Source organism: Penicillium longicatenatum (genome assembly GCF_028827895.1).
Source record: "Penicillium longicatenatum strain IBT 33135 chromosome Unknown contig_11_segment0_segment0, whole genome shotgun sequence".
Lineage (NCBI taxonomy): Eukaryota > Fungi > Ascomycota > Eurotiomycetes > Eurotiales > Aspergillaceae > Penicillium > Penicillium longicatenatum.
This window is the reverse complement of record NW_026643117.1, coordinates 1,437,036-1,453,139: the sequence shown is the minus strand read 5'-3', so window position 1 is coordinate 1,453,139 and position 16,104 is coordinate 1,437,036. Positions and strand designations below refer to the sequence as shown.

General features: G+C 50.9%; 5 protein-coding genes across 5 annotated transcripts; 1 reads left to right on the top strand and 4 right to left on the bottom strand.

Moving 5' to 3' along the window:
• Positions 1-350: 350 nt before the first annotated feature.
• N7484_000540 (amidohydrolase family protein) lies at positions 351-1,208 on the bottom strand (the record flags this gene model as incomplete). The annotated part of the gene is made up of 1 exon (XM_057110961.1): positions 351-1,208. The coding sequence occupies one exon, from the start codon at positions 1,206-1,208 to the stop codon at positions 351-353; it is 858 nt and encodes a 285-aa protein (XP_056978187.1).
• Positions 1,209-1,889: 681 nt separating this feature from the next.
• N7484_000539 (cytochrome P450) lies at positions 1,890-3,658 on the bottom strand (the record flags this gene model as incomplete). The annotated part of the gene is made up of 4 exons (XM_057110960.1): positions 1,890-2,496; positions 2,566-3,363; positions 3,413-3,476; positions 3,538-3,658. The coding sequence occupies 4 exons, from the start codon at positions 3,656-3,658 to the stop codon at positions 1,890-1,892; spliced, it is 1,590 nt and encodes a 529-aa protein (XP_056978186.1).
• Positions 3,659-4,591: 933 nt separating this feature from the next.
• Positions 4,592-5,830, bottom strand: N7484_000538 (cupin domain-containing protein; the record flags this gene model as incomplete). Its single annotated transcript, XM_057110959.1, has 3 exons — positions 4,592-5,218; positions 5,274-5,724; positions 5,781-5,830. 3 exons carry the CDS (start codon positions 5,828-5,830, stop codon positions 4,592-4,594), a joined length of 1,128 nt encoding a protein of 375 aa, XP_056978185.1.
• A 614-nt stretch (positions 5,831-6,444) lies between these two features.
• Positions 6,445-11,889, top strand: N7484_000537 (type I polyketide synthase; the record flags this gene model as incomplete). The annotated part of the gene is made up of 2 exons (XM_057110958.1): positions 6,445-6,546; positions 6,610-11,889. The coding sequence occupies 2 exons, from the start codon at positions 6,445-6,447 to the stop codon at positions 11,887-11,889; spliced, it is 5,382 nt and encodes a 1,793-aa protein (XP_056978184.1).
• A 608-nt stretch (positions 11,890-12,497) lies between these two features.
• N7484_000536 (uncharacterized protein) lies at positions 12,498-14,971 on the bottom strand (the record flags this gene model as incomplete). Its single annotated transcript, XM_057110957.1, has 2 exons — positions 12,498-14,640; positions 14,745-14,971. 2 exons carry the CDS (start codon positions 14,969-14,971, stop codon positions 12,498-12,500), a joined length of 2,370 nt encoding a protein of 789 aa, XP_056978183.1.
• Between the last annotated feature and the right edge of the window lie 1,133 nt (positions 14,972-16,104).

The window sequence follows — 16,104 nt, the reverse complement described above, 5'->3', positions numbered from 1 at the left end:
CAACCCCGCCATCCCGCATGTTCATGTCCAGAAATGGAAGTGTATTACCAAGAAATGCAGGGATCTCGATGGAGCATCGGAGATCTGCATGTCTGCACCTAAACAGTGATGAGGAGAGATGACTAGCAGCCTTTTGCGGGCTTACCGAATCGGGCAGCCAAAGCCTAAATTAATGTCGACTGGAGAAAAGGAGTATAATCCCTGCTTTACTCGAAAGAGTTATGTTACAATGGTCTATATGGGACGGAAGCAATTGAGAATACGAGGATAAGACCAGTACCTATTCAGACGTAGCTTAAGTGATCTAACACATTATTCATCCCCGGTATACTTGATGAAGAGCCAAGACACTACATACGAGCCCCGAATGCATCACGGTTCACTGTCCTCTGCTTCAGACGGGGAAAGAGTTCCAACGCATTCTCCTTCAGATCATTAGTCGTAAGTCCATCAGGCAAATTTTCATCAATGAAGGTGGTGAATTGGATAATAGCCTGCGTGGGCGCATTGGGAAAGTCACTCCCAAAGAGGATATGACCAGGTTGAGCAAACTCCATCAACGCCGTCATGACAACCTCATTCGCCGAGATAGCCGTATCAAAGTAGAATTCCCGCGCCCGACGGAGAAGCTCCTCTCGGCTAACTCCGATATTCCGGTCCTCTGGCATACAGGGAAGCATGGTGGCCGCACGATGAATGAGGAAGGGCAGTGAACCCCCGGCGTGAGACAGAATGACCTTGCAACCCGGATTCTCTTGGAGTCGGCCGGTGGTAATCAGGTCCATGGCAGTACGTCCAGTCTCATGCGGATAGTCAAACATCGGCAGAGGGAGGTCATTGTTGATGAGGTCTTTGTTCTCGGGAGAAGTTGGGTGGATGAAGACCACTGCCTTGCGACTGCTGAGTTCGGCCCAGATGGACTTGAAAGCCTCGTGACCGAGATAGTTGTTTCCTTCCCCGTAGCGAGTGAAGAGTGTGACGCCGTCTGCCCTCAGAACGTCTAGTGCGTACCGAATCTCTTGGAGGGCGAGGTCGGTGTCAAAAAGCGAAGGCACCGAAGCGAAGAAGCCGTAACGGGTGGGGGCGCCATCACAAAGCGCTGCAGCGGCTTTGTTGCACTCTCGGGCAAGGTCAGCTGCGGCCGTGGGGCTCTTCAGGATGACTGGGCCAGGAGCAGTGACAGACAGGATCGTGGTGTAAACGTCCATGATATGGTTGATGTCCTGGTCGAGGTCGAGAGACCAGGAAGGAATATACCAGCCCGAGGGGTCTCCACCTGCCTCATGGAGAGCTGCTCATATCATCGTTATTACATTGAATTCCTCTTTGAAACAGAGAAAATACTTACCAGCCCGCAGGATGGGGGGATAAAAGTGGTGGTGAACATCGATCTTCATATTGTTGGAATTCATTTTGAACTTGTACGAGCAGAAAGAAGAGGGATCAAGGGAAGCACAACACGCATGAAAGACTGGGGGAGAGGGAGAAATGACCAAGGAATAAGAGTAGCTGCGAAAATGAAGCTCAAGTAGTCAGGACGGAAAGGTACTAGTCCTGAGGTGGACGTCAACAGTAATCTTCCTAAGGTTGCTCTGAATGCTTGCAGGTTTGCTCTGAATGCTTGAAGATAACGAAGTTCAGATGGCAATGCATAATACTTTATAAAATTTTGGTATCTGCTACGTAGGCACGTGCCAGGATTGAAGCTATTCGGAGTTTTGGATTATTCGCCTAGCTAAGTGTATGAAAGGTGGACTCCGATTCTCCATAAAGCCCCAGTCGATTTCTTACTCTATCTCACTCATTTATCGTAAACGCTAACCCCACTTCAGCTGCCAAGACCTCATGCAGAAGTATTCCGCACCAAGAACACCACGAGCCCGTCAGCACTAGTCAAAGCAAGCGAATCGCTCCTGCGCTTCCCGAAATTCCCTCTCGATCGTCTCTCTCTTCTCGGGGTCCCGCAATCGGATCCCGCAGCCATACTCCTTCGGGCAATGCAAAAATCCCTGACTGGTGCCTGACTCCGGATCAATGTCACTATAGCTACCCACTGGCTGCGTAAATTCAAACGCCCACAAAAGCTTGGCAACACCAATGAAAAGGTTGCGTTCCGCCAAATGGATCCCAGGGCAGATGCGCCGGCCCGCTCCGTATCCATAATGATCGCGCTTGTCCCACTCCCCCGTGGCAGTGTAGGCTGGAGCCAAGGATGGAAAGCTTTCGAATCGGGACGGTTCGAATTTCTCCGGATCAGGGTAAATGTTGGGGTCGTGGTGAATTCCCCAAACGTTTAGTACGATGGTCGCGCCTTTGGGTATGAACATGCCGTTGATATAATCGTCCTGAGCCACCGCGTGCGAGACACCCAGAGGACTAACTGGGCGCCAGCGATGCGCTTCTTTGATGATGCAGTTGATGTACGGCATATTCGCGAAATCTGACCAAGCAGGCGATCGTTCCGATCCAACCACGCGATCAATCTCCGCGTGGGCCCTAGTTCAATTTTAGGTTAGTCAACTTAACCAAGACGACAAAATGGGGTATCTTGGAAATCGCAAATACCTTGCTTGAACGGCAGGAAACTTTGTCATGGCTTGGATAATAGTCAGGATCAAAGATGAAGAGGTATCAGATCCGCCTTCCATCAAGACACCACCCAAGAAGCGCAGCTGGCTCTCCGAGAGAGGCGTCTTCTCCATGCGATCCAACACCCGATCCATGAACGAATCCCGATTAATGCCTCGGGCACGACGATCCCTGACCTGGTCCACAACCGCCAAATACAGCGACTGCATCAAGTTTTCCACCTCGATGGCTCGATTCCTCCAATTACCTGTCATCCACTGCGGAAGCTTTCGCAACAACCAAAAGTCATCGACTGGAGGGGTGGCCCCAAGTTCCTGCACTAACGACCATTTCTCCATCAGAAAGAAAAGTTTCTCCATATAATCATCATGCACAGTTTTCGAACGAATGCCGAAAACCAACGAGTTAGTAATGCTGTTACTGTACCGTTTGGGGTGGAGCATGTGGTCTTCCGGCTTGGTGAGAAAGTCATAAAGCATCTGGTTAGCTTCGGCTTCCTGAACTTTCCAGTGTTCTTTTTCACAGTTGGGCTCCATGAAATACTGATGAATTATTTTGCGCAGCATCCGCCAGGTGTCTCCATACTGCATCACTAACAAATGATCTGAGTGAGTGATGAGATGGGAAACTAGGGATTTAGGCCGGTGGGAGTAGAGGTTGCTTCTCTTGTCAAGGAGCTCCTTGAGAACCTTTCGGTCACTGATGACGATGGTAGTATTCTTGAAACGTTTAAGTGCGAAAATGCCACCGTATTCCTCTGCCCACTTCATGAATCTGTTTTGTAAGTCACTAGCACAGAATGTGGAGGGAGAAACGAGCATACTGAAAATGTGCATCCGTCTTAGGAATTTGCAACTCATTTCCAAAAAGAGGGACCGTAGGTGGGCCTGGATTGTTAGCATTTGTGCATATCTTGAAAATAGTTTGAAATGGAACGTGTTTGTTTACCAGGCGGCAGTAAAGCGGATTTACGGCCAGATTGCAAAAAAACACGGAGTAGCGACGAGATACATCCAATGGCTGCAATTAGAGCAGCAAAACAGAGGAAAGGGGACTGTGTAAAGTCCATGTTGACTGCGAGTCTGATCTGTGGCAGCCTTCACAAAAAAGGGAGCTGTTGAATATAAGAAATATAAGAAGGATGCTATTCCAAGCCACCCTGAGATTCACTTAGTAATATCAATCCAGAAGGAGATTCGGAGTGTATCATCTTGACTTGAATCAAACTTAGATATACAGAGTTCGACCAAATGGGGCAATGGCCAGAGACCCTGAAGCTGTACTGGAGTACGAAAGGAGATGCCAACAATACTGAAATAGTCTGTTCTAGCTCTCGAGCTTTAATTGGCATGTGGCATAGATGAGAGCGGTTAAAAATGATTATGAGGTCTTCCACTAGGAGTAAGTATTATCTATACCCAATATTGAGCCCTTATCTCAAAGATAGCGGACTTGACTAGAGCAAGAAGAATGATTGAACTACGGTATACCAATTAAAACATTTTGAATTTATATCTTCAAATTTCTAGTTAAGAGAGACAATAGATGACGCCTGCAAAGAAAGAAAGATGAGAAAAGAGAAGGGAAGATGGAAGAAAATGGCAAACAAAAATAACGAGAACACGTCTAGATGCCATCACAGAGGTGACACAGTTAGGTCTGGGTTAGATTAGTATGAGGTATGAAGCTGGAACAGTGCTTAGTACATGAAATCAGGCTAGAGGAAGAAAAGAAGAAAAGAAGAAAAGAAGAAAAGAAGAAAAGAAGAAAAGAAAACCCCCACTATTCTCCCTACGTACACTAGATTCTCCTATCAAAACTTGTTGTTCGACTTAATGGTTACTGCATAAACACTTGAAACAGGCTAGTCAGGAACCAAGATTCAGAACCTCAAAAAATTGAATGGAAGCGAGAAAAACATTCATTGGCACAAAGTCTACTGCAGTAATCATATAAAGTTCAAAACGAATAGAGAAGACGTAGAGAACACAGATACCATCTCTTAATGAATTCCAAGTGGAACGCGTTTCTTGAGCATGGCTCCAATCTCCCAGTCAGCACCAGTCGCCTCCCCAGTGACCCCATTAGAGCCGTTGGTACCGTAAGCACCGTTGGTGTACCCATTAGTATGACCGTTGGTGTGACCGTCGGTAAAACCGTTGGTGTGACCATTAGGGTGACCATTGGTGCCTTGGCCATTGATGCCCTGAGCATGGCCATTGGTGCCATTTAAGTGACCATTGATACCATTGGTGCCATTTTGCACATTCTCCACATAAACACCAGCATTATACTTTGGCGTCGGCAACTCCAGCGGCTTAGGCGACATATCCTGGACCCACGGTTCAAACTCGGCATTCTCCGGAGTAGAAGAGGCCTCCAAGGCGACCTGCTTGGGCCAAGTCTTCTCCGCTGCGAATGCGTCGTGCACTAGATGACGCTGGAAGGCTGAGCCCTTCATCTTGGCGACGGCAAAGTCCCAATCGGTCGTGTACTCTTTGAAGAAGGGCTTGTAACCGAGAAAGCCGCCTATCCAGCGACCGACGACAACGCAGGTCCAGTAGCCGACTTGACGGCGGAAAGGAACCCAGGCAGGGGCAGGAGTGTATGCATCTCCGCCGTCTTGGATCTATTACGTGATGTCAGTTTGGAAGTTAAAAACGGGTGCATGAAAGGAGACTCACAGCAAGGAATTGAATCCAATCCAGCCCGCCATCATGCAATAAAGCATCGTGCCAGTATCCGTACCAATTCTCAAAGAAGATACGGTCCAGCTGATAATCCATTCCAGAGTCTGAGGCACTCAGGTAGACAGTCATGCTCTCCTCAGAATCAGGGTGAATGAAGAAATTGTGGATACTGCCAGCTTTAACGGACACTTCGCCGTCTTCAGCTGTGACTCTTTTCACCTCTCCATCGACATTGATGCCCATGACCCCAGACTCCACGCGGAAGTACTCGGTTTGGAACTGATGGAAGTGGGGCGGTGGACCTTTGGGTCGGTCAGGGCCGTTAATCAGTTGGCGCAAATTCTCCGGGATGGCGCCTTCCACGTTGTGCCGGTAGGTTTGGCGAAAAAGAAAACATCTTCCTGGTGGGGGCTCGAGGAATTCAGTGGTCAGAAGACCTCCGAACCTGTTTTAGTTAGAACTGAGCGCCAAGGAATATGAATGAATTCGGTTAATACGTACTTGACGATCTTAGTTTGACCGGCGGAGTTGTGGTAGGGGACGAACGGCATCCTTGCTTTCTGTATGTTAAGATAGCTATGAGCAGAACAACCTTAAAATGCTTCTGAGGCAGGATTCTGGAAACTTATTTATTAGACGAGACTTCGATAACTTCAAAGTTTCTTCTGGAAATTGTCTTGTGTCTTTTGGTCAATCTGTAGGGATCGGAGAATCTCCTTTGGGACATTGCACAACTCCGCTTAGGGCTTACTTGCATGCACGCCATGCGGCTTAGCCGCATTTCCGGTCTGTGCAGGCAGTTTAGGTAAGATTAACGTTCGAAGTGTCTCTCTGGTCTATTCTACTTTTCCGAATTCGGCTTTCCCCAATTCGTCGTCGCAGACTTTCTATCTCCATCATCTCCATCGAGCTTGACTCATCGATGGAGATAGTCCAGGGGGTCTGTCTCGATGGAGTTTGAAGTTGTTTGAGGTAAGATGAATTAGATGAAGCGATTCACAAGTCCAGAACCTCCAAGGCTGTCGTGAGGCATATATAATTCAGTCTTCATCCCCTCTGTCCCTGAGAGAGCAACGCAAAGGAGTCAAAGCAGACATTAGCATCGAATTCTCACCAACTCTATTCCAACTTCAGGTCTTAGGTTTTGCATCGTCAATTCATCGAAATGCCTCACTTCCCATCTAACTCTTCCCACTCCGCGTCCACCGGGACCCCAGAGGCTGAGTACTCTGGCATGAGCACTCCCGTCACCGAGTTCAGTCAATTTGTACGCCTTCCCATCCATATTTGAAGAAAGAATGAGTCAATCAACAACACTAACACTACTTAGAACTTCACCAAGAAGGTTGCTGTGGTCGGAATGGCCTGCCGCGTCGCTGGCGGTAACAATAACCCCGAAGAACTCTGGCAATCTCTCCTGGAGAAGCAGGATGCCTCCGGAGAGATCCCCAAAATGCGCTGGGAGCCATACCTGCGCCGTGATCCTCGCAACGCCAAGATCCTCAAGGAGACCACCTCGCGTGGATACTTCCTCGACCACCTCGAGGACTTTGACGCCCAGTTTTTCGGCATCTCACCTAAGGAGGCTGAGCAGATGGACCCTCAGCAGCGTCTGTCTCTTGAAGTCACCTGGGAGGCATTGGAGAACTCTGGTATCGCAGCCAAATCACTCTCGGGTAGTGATACTGCTGTCTTCTGGGGAGTGAACTCCGATGATTACTCCAAGTTGGTCTTGGAGGATCTGCCTAACGTTGAGGCCTGGATGGGTATTGGTACGGCCTACTGTGGTGTTCCCAACCGCATCTCGTACCATCTCAATCTGATGGGTCCTAGCACTGCTGTTGATGCCGCTTGTGCATCCTCTCTGGTTGCTGTCCACCATGGTGTTCAGTCTATCGTGCTCGGTGAATCCAAGGTTGCCATCGTCGGTGGAGTAAATGCCCTCTGCGGACCAGGCCTGACTCGAGTGCTTGATAAGGCTGGTGCGGTCTCACCGGAAGGTCGATGCTGCTCGTTCGACAATGATGTCAAGGGATATGGTCGTGGTGAAGGTGCCGCCGCCATTGTGCTCAAGGATTTGTCGACTGCTATCCAGGATGGTGATCATATTATGGCAGTGATCAAAGGAACTGCCGTGGGACAAGATGGTAAGACCAACGGTATCATGGCTCCCAACGCCAAAGCTCAGCAGCTGGTCGCACGCAACGCTCTCAAGGTCGCCAACATTGATCCTCTCACCGTTGGATATGTTGAGGCCCATGCTACCTCGACCCCTCTGGGTGATCCTACCGAAGTTTCGGCTATGGCGGCTGTTTATGGCGCTGATCGCGAGTCCAATGCCCCGTGCTTCATCGGATCTATCAAGCCTAATATCGGCCATTTGGAAGCCGGTGCCGGCGCCATGGGCTTTATCAAGGCTGTGATGGCTGTTGAAAAGGGCGTTCTTGCTCCCCAGGCGAATCTTACGACGCTGACCAAGAAGATTGACTGGAAGCGCGCCGGCCTCAAAGTCGTCCAGGAAGAGACAAACTGGCCCTCCACGAACGAGCTCCGCCGTGCTGCTATCTGCTCCTACGGGTACGGAGGATCGGTTTCACACGCTATTATCGAGCAATTCATTATCCCAGAGAGCCCTCATCTGGAAACAGTTGCCTCCTCATCAAGCCCTACTTTGCTGCTGCTTTCCGGTCCTCAGGAGAAGCGTCTCTCCATTCAGGCTCTCGCTCTGGAAGAGTGGCTTCAGTCAGAGGGCTCTCAGCAAGACTTGAAGCGCGTGGCCTCGACCCTGGCAGTTCGACGCGATCACCATGACTACCGTGTCGGTCTCGTCGTCGACAGCCAAGAAGATGCTATCAAAGCTCTTACACAGCTGGCCGAGGGTGCTCAGCACGCCAATGCCTGGACCTCACAGAACCGCGTCTTTGGGTCTGATGTCAACAAGGATGTTGTCTGGGTATTTTCTGGGCATGGAGCCCAATGGGCCGGTATGGGTCAGGAGCTACTGCAGAACCCCGTATTTCTCGAGGCCATTGAGCCTTTGGATGCTATTATCCAAGCGGAGGTCAAGCTCTCCCCCATCGCACTCCTACGAAGCGGCGAGTTCGAGGCCTCCGATCACGTCCAGATCCTGACATACATCATGCAAATCGGTATCGCTGCCGTTCTAAACAGCCACGGCGTCTACCCTCAGGCTATAATCGGTCACTCTGTCGGTGAGATTGCTGCTACTGTAGTAGCTGGAGCTCTTACTCCCGAGGAGGGTGCGGTTCTCATTGCCCGCCGTTCGGTTCTGTATCGGCAAGTTATGGGCCAGGGCGGAATGATTCTTGTTAGCAAGCCCTATGCAGAGATGGCTGAAGAGCTTGCCAATGACAAGGATCTCGTCGTTGCTATTGACTCCTCCCCTTCGTCCTGTGTCGTGGCTGGACCGACCTCAGCTGTCGCTCGAAAGGCTGCCGAGCTGAAAGAGCGCTCCATCCAGACCTTCACCGTCCGCACTGACATTGCCTTCCACAGCCCCGAGCTAAATCCGCTGGTGGCTCCCTTATTGAAAGCTCTCGAGGGTAGTCTCGAGCCCAAGAAGGCGACCAACGCGAAGCTCTATTCTACCTCTCTCCGTGATCCTCGTGGAAAGGACCTTCGAGACGCTACCTACTGGGTAAACAACATGGTCAACCCCGTCCACCTCACGACCGCCGTACAGGCCGCATTGTCAGATTCTTACCGCATCTTCTTGGAGGTATCTTCGCACCCGCTAGTCTCTCACTCAATCAACGAGACCATCATGGCAGATGGTATTGAGGACTTCAGTATGATCTCAACTCTGGTACGCAAGAAGCCTTGTGAGAAAAACATCCTCCATGCTATCTCTCAGCTGCATAGCCGTGGTGCCACGGTGGACTTCAAGTCAACTTTCTCTGGCCCCTGGGCCGTGGGAGTCCCCAACACCCGCTGGCTGCACAAGCCAACCTGGCGTCAGGTTGAGGCTCGTGGCGCTGGATCCGCACAACAAACTCACGATGTCGGAAAACACACTCTTCTTGGTCAGCGCATTGCCATTGCAGGAACTGATACCGTGGTTTACACTACCCGCCTTGACAATGACAGCAAGCCCTTCCCCGGTAGCCACCCTCTTCACGGAACCGAGATTATCCCTGCAGCTGGCTTGGTCAACACCTTTGTTAAGGGCACGGGGGCCAACGTCTTGAACAATGTTGTCCTGTACGTTCCTGTCGCCATTAACGCCCCTCGATCAGTGCAGATCGTTGCCCAGCGCGAGGAAGTGAAGATAATGTCTCGGCTGATCTCAGAGAGCCCGAGTGACTCAGATGACTCCTCTTGGGTCACTCACACTGTCGCTCGATGGGAGTCCACGGCCACAACCCCAGATTGCCGCATCAATATTCAGGCCACCAAAGCCCGTATTGGAACGCGTCTGCGAGATGACTTCTCCATCGACTACCTTGACAAGGTCGGAGTATCAGCCATGGGATTCCCTTGGGCCATCACGGAGCACTACGGCACCACAAAAGAGATGCTAGCACGCGTCGATGTTGCTCCAGATGTGGCTACAGGCACTGAGCTGCCGTGGGATGCTTCCTCCTGGGCCCCAATCTTGGACGCAGCCACATCAGTTGGCTCGACCATTTTCTTCGACCAGCCGCGTCTGCGCATGCCAGCCCAGATCGAACGAGTGGACATCTTCACCAAGGCCAACCCGCCCAAGATCGGATGGTTGTATGTTCAGGAAGCCTCCGACTCTGCCCTCGCATCCCATGTGAGCGTTTGTGACGAGGAGGGTAACGTGGTAGCAAAGTTCACCTCGATGTGCTTTGCCGAGATCGAAGGTACTCCTGGAGTCAGCGGTAGCATGGAGAGCCTCGTCCACCAGATGGCCTGGCCTCCAGCCGTCCCAGCAGAGGAGCCTCTGCCAATTGATCACATTGTGCTGATTTCCGAGGATGAAGAGCTCGGCGAGAAGTATGCGGCAACAATCCCAAAATTCACACAAGTTATCCGCTTCTCCAAGGCCAGTTACCTTGCCGCTCAATGGGATTGTCTGGCTCTCGACCAGAAGCAAACAGCCATTGCTTACCTTCCTGGTCAGGTCGAATCTCTGCAGGATGTTCCGAAGGCAACAGAGGACTTCACATGGCAGCTTCTTGAGATCACCAAGTTCGTTATAAACAACGCCTTGCCTATTAAAGTCTTTGCCATCACGTCCAGCATCGCCGATGGAGCAAGTCCAACAGCCCTGGCACAAGCACCACTTGTGGGTCTCAGTCGAGTCATTGCAAGTGAGCATGGCGATCAATTCGGCGGCCTCATCGACACCGAAGCCCCGATCTTCCCTCTGTCGACAATGCGCTATATCCAAGGTGCCGATATCATTCGCATTAGCGACGGCATGCCCCGCACAATGCGCTTCCGTCCTATGCCCCGTCACCTCCTCCTCCCAGCAGACAAGAAATCCACTTCTCCAGCCCTCCTGCCCCGCCCCGATGGCACATACCTCATCACCGGTGGACTGGGAGCTCTAGGCCTTGAAATGGCAGACTTCCTAGTGAGCAAAGGCGCTCAGCGCGTGATCCTCATCTCCCGCCGTGCACTCCCTCCACGCCGGACCTGGTCCACCATTAATTCAGACAGCCCCCTCGCCCCAGCCATTGCCAAGATCCAATCCCTCGAGGCTCGCGGCGCGTCCATCCACGTCCTCGCCTTGGACATCAGCGTTCCAACCGCAGAAAAGCGTCTTACAGAAGCACTCGACCAGCTCGCACTCCCACCAGTCCGCGGTATCGTCCACGCAGCAGGTGTCCTCGACAACGAACTGGTAACCCAAACAACCCAAGGGGCTTTCTCACGCGTCCTAGCACCAAAGGTTACAGGTGGACTTGTCTTGAACGAAGTGTTCCCAGCAGGAACAACCGACTTCTTCGTGCTATTCTCATCATGCGGCCAGCTAGTCGGTTTCACAGGCCAAAGCTCCTACGGCGCTGGCAACGCTTTCCTCGATACCCTAGCCACACACAGACGCCAGAACGGTGACCGCCACGCCGTCGCAATCCAGTGGACTTCGTGGCGTGGACTTGGTATGGGCGCCAGTACTGACTTTATCAATGCCGAGCTGGAGAGTAAGGGTATTACCGATGTCTCGGCTGACGAGGCCTTCGGTGCATGGATGCATCTCGCCAAATATGATATAGACCATGCAGTCGTGCTTCGCAGTCTTGTCTTTGATGCTGATGAGCCACTGCCGAGTCCCGTGCTGGCTGACATCGCTCCGCGCCGTGTACCCACCCAGTCCTCGGCTGAGGGTAACGGTTCGGAAATTGCCTCCGGCAGCGAGAAGATGCCCCCTGCTGGCCCGGCTCGAAAGGCATACCTTCATGAAGCGATTCGCTCTTGTGTTGCTGTTGTGCTTCACCTGGCTGCTGATGAGGTTGATTCTAAGGCTGCTTTGGCTGACCTTGGTGTTGACTCTGTTATGACTGTTACTTTGCGGAGACAGTTGCAGCAGTCGCTTAAGGTTAAGGTGCCACCTACTTTGACTTGGAGCCATCCGACTGTTAGCCACTTGGTGACTTGGTTCTCCGAGAAATTGGAATAGGAGGTGGTTATCGTGAATGAGGCTATCACGCCCTCCACGATCTTCCCTACGCCTTCCTTTATTACGCAGAATGATCAGGTTGATAAGATTGCGTTTGCCTTAATATTTGCTTCTTTGGGGATAGTTTTGTTTTTGCTTATATTTGTGCCTGTGTCCCTGATTATATCCGAGTTCTTTGTTGTTGTATTCTTGTGTTCTTGTTTACGCCCGAGTGATTGGGGCCATCTATACCTGTCGACCAATTTGGCTGAACTTGTTCTTTTGTCACCAGATAGATGCGTAATAGATTGAAAACCTCATTTTGATTGAATATTCGAATTCCAACTAGTAAAACTCTTAAATTGACCTTTAGACGGAGTTGTAAAGTTTCAAACTACATAAGTTTAATCAAAAACTGAAATGCGAGAAAACAATATCGACACTGACCACCAACCAAACAAAACTCGTGGACCATTACAGGTTGAGGCAAACAAACATGTAAGGGTCCTTATGCTAATATCATGAACGACATTGTATCATCAAAGCCTTCAAACACGAATTCAGAATACAGGGAACCACGTCACAATAGGCGCTGAAAGATAAACTTTGATATGAAAAGAAAGATATCGTTATTGAGATCCATATTGCTCCCAGGAGTCTAATGGCATGCCATTTGACATCCATTGGGCACCGTTGCCCATCGATAGGTCCATGTTAATATTGAAAGATGAGTCTATTAGCTCCAACGGTGGGGTGATATGGGTAGGATTGAAAAAATCATTTACCATGATCATGTCCTTATTAGGGGTGAGCAAACCAGAAAATGGATCAGTCTGCTGTGGAGCAGAACCAGCTAGCCCCTGTGCGATAATGGGCAGGTTAGTGCTGATACCAGTAGAAGATGGAATTGATGATGGAGGTGGCATCTCTGTATCTGATGCACTCTGGCTTGGAGGAGTGAGCTGGGACCACCCCCGCGGGGTTGAACTGGATCGGAACTGCTCCCAGGCAAGCTGGATAGTGTTTGTGACCGAAGTTGTCAAAGACTGGGCAAGTGTGTCCAGATTTCGAAAAGCCGTTGGCATGACTTTCTTCGCACCTGGTGTAGGGGGACAGACTCGGTTTGCTAGTATAAATGATAGCATGCAGATGGCGGCATCCCATTGGTACTGGAAGGCTGGTGCCCAGCCACGCAGTAGATCTGTCTCTGACAGAGCTTGGCTTAGGATATTTGTTACCATGACTGCGTGATTGAGAGAAGTAATGCCGTGGCCATCGGTGAGTGGCGTGAGGGACGCGCCGCGAGGAGGAAAGCGAAGAAAAGGGCGGAAATTAGTGATTTGCATATGATGGTAGATGAGTTCCAACAGAAGTCGCTGACGCTGCAGCCAGAGTGGGCTGGGAGCGTTCAGATTCAGTGGTGTGCGGTCTGTTGAGAATGATTCACCGGACCCTTTACGTTCAATTTTGAGAGACCGAGGCACAGTCTGTACCCAGTCGTACATTGGACGGGCCATGCTGTTCATAGATCTTGCGATCAGCTCCAAGGTTAGTGGGTCCTCATGAATATCTTGGATATCCTTTGTCTGCAACACCTCAGCACAGTGCGCACCAAATGCAGCGTGTGCGGCGCGAGCTGCAGCCGTCAAACGGATATATTCAACATGGAATGTCAGCCAGCTGACATCTTCTTCGGGCGGTGACACTAAAACTGTGGCCGATGGTTGGACCGCGTCTCCGGTGTCTGTGGGCATTGCACAGCCAACCTCATTGGGGTTGATCAACGGCGGGCGGCCGAGAGCCATCGAAATTTGGCTGTCCAGCTGGTATAAAGTCCACCAAATCCGAGAATGCAACTCTTGCGTTCCCTGTGGCACAGAACCTACAGGCCGAATATGCAGGCGCAGCATCTGAGCCATTCTGATAGCCATCCCAAGTAGCGCATGGGCGGTGTCCAGATGTGCGATGTTGTACATGTAGATTATGCAGTAGATATGGCTCTGCAGTGAAATGACTGAAGGATACTCCAATGTCTCCATCAGCGCTCGCTGACTCCGGCGGTAGAACTTGTGCGCGGCAAGAGTGAAGTGACTAGCCTGCGAATCAGTCTCGCCGGTCTCCATATCATCGTCGTCAACCATAAAGCTGCTGCCATAATGCATGCAGACGGCCAACAAGCTGTCCACGAGGGCAGATGGCCGGCGCGGCGCTTGGCCGTTGGTTGCAGTCCAAAGAGAATCATAATACTCTCGGAATTCTTGCTCTACCACAATTGGATACATGAAGTGATACGCCTGCCACAGGAGAACCAAGAAATGCTCTTCTTGCTCCCGAGACAGGTCCTCGACCTCTTCCAGCCCGAGACGAAGACTCGGTCGCTCTATATCACCCGACAGTTGTTCCTGCGAAACTGTGGAAGAGTGACGATTTATCTGCGAGATGCGGACCGGAAGGGGAGATTTAAGGTGTAGCTGGTTAGATGATTCCGACATGTACCGGTTGAGGCGTATCACCAGATACGGCGAGGATTGAGGTCCATAGTGGATGACGCGACCGGTCCGAGACTCTGGATTGTGGTAGCCATCCCATGTCTTGCGATGTGACTCGGGGAGTTCGGCAGGGGTGGCGGTACCAGAGGAGTTGGAGATAAGGGGTTTGGGAGATTGCGCGGAGGGAGATTTGCCGTCTGTCGTGTGCCTTCTCGATTCGTCCGTTACTTGATCCAATTGTTCCTGGACGTCCTTGAGCCGATTTCGCAATCGTTGAATTTCCCTGACCCAAACATTGTTAGTTTTCTCCCGCTGATACTGATACGGGGGAAAAGAGACAAAAGCGGCTGCGGCACAGGTGCAGCCGTGGAAAGGTGTTCGTCATACCGATTCGCGGCCGGAAGTGAATGAGCTTCAAATTGTTTGGTATTGCTGCAGTGTCTGCCATGATTCCGGCAATTTTGACATGGCTGTTTATCGTCACACTTGATGCGATTCAGCCGACACCAGTCGCAGGCTCGCCCGACCTGACTACGCTTGGCACGGGGTGTGGCAGCGGGCTGCTCCGAGGGGCGATCAGTGGAGTTGAGATTGGCGGAAAAGGTGGAGAACATGACCAAGACCGTGCGAGTGTCACCGAAGAAAGAAATGTCCAGGCAGAGACTCTTTTCCCACCAAAAAGAGTGCAGATGAGTCGAGCACGAGAGAGGGGGAAAGAGGAAAAAGAAGACGAGGCTGAAGAACAGAACAAAGAGAACAATAACGTGATATGAACGTGACAAAGCCGATTTGTGTTTCCTATTTAAATCTTAGGTTGTTTTCGCTTATTTCTTTTAATAATTAAATTCTTCTCTTCATATATCGGGATCTATTGGGATTCCTTGGCAGGGTTTGATACAGAACGATCGGTGAAGCCAAGCGATGGCCTGCATGAGCAATTAAATTGGTGGTTCTTATGTGCCACGTTTCTGGCTTTAGATTGCCCAACACGAAGGATTGTCAGAGATGCTGCCGATCTTCAACGTTCTGCGTGATCACAGCAATATTTGCGACCGGGGAAGCAATCCACGATCCGCGCTCCCGTTACACGTGAATGGAGCGATTGTCGCCCCGGCGTCCGAAGTCAAGATTCTCGGCGTGATACTCGATCAGGTGTTACGATCCAAGTCACACATCGGCAAGGCTGCGAACAAAGGAATGAAAGCCGTCCTGGCGCTGAGACGGCTGCGCGATCCAAGATCTGCAAGCAGCAAGGACGATGCTTCTTCTCAATGCTCTTTTTCATGTGATGCTCCAATTGAGTTGAGACTTGATCCATTTGAGCCGTTTGAGACATGGAGTCCCCACAAACACATGTTCATACACAAGACTTTTGAATTGTGCACGATGTATGTCAGACCAAAGCCGCCCGTAGTGGAGCAGAACGACCCGGAAGGGTAATCGCATCCCATTCCCGAAAGCACTCCGTTGAAGGCGTAGATCCCTGCTGAAGGATCTCACTCGCAGAGAAGATAAGCCCTCATTTTCCAGTCAATCCGCATGTCGATGTCCAAGTAGGTGTGTCCAGATTAAGCAAGGCCGCCCAGTTATGAGTAAAACCAGGCCACCTGGACCCGGATCCAGATTGTCCTGCAGAGCAAGGGTTCATGACCTGAGATCTGGGGCAGTATATAATGAATTGATCCTTGTTGAGCGCATGGCCAGCTGGTCGCGTTGAGCTTGATTGTCGGGAGATGCGAGACCTCGG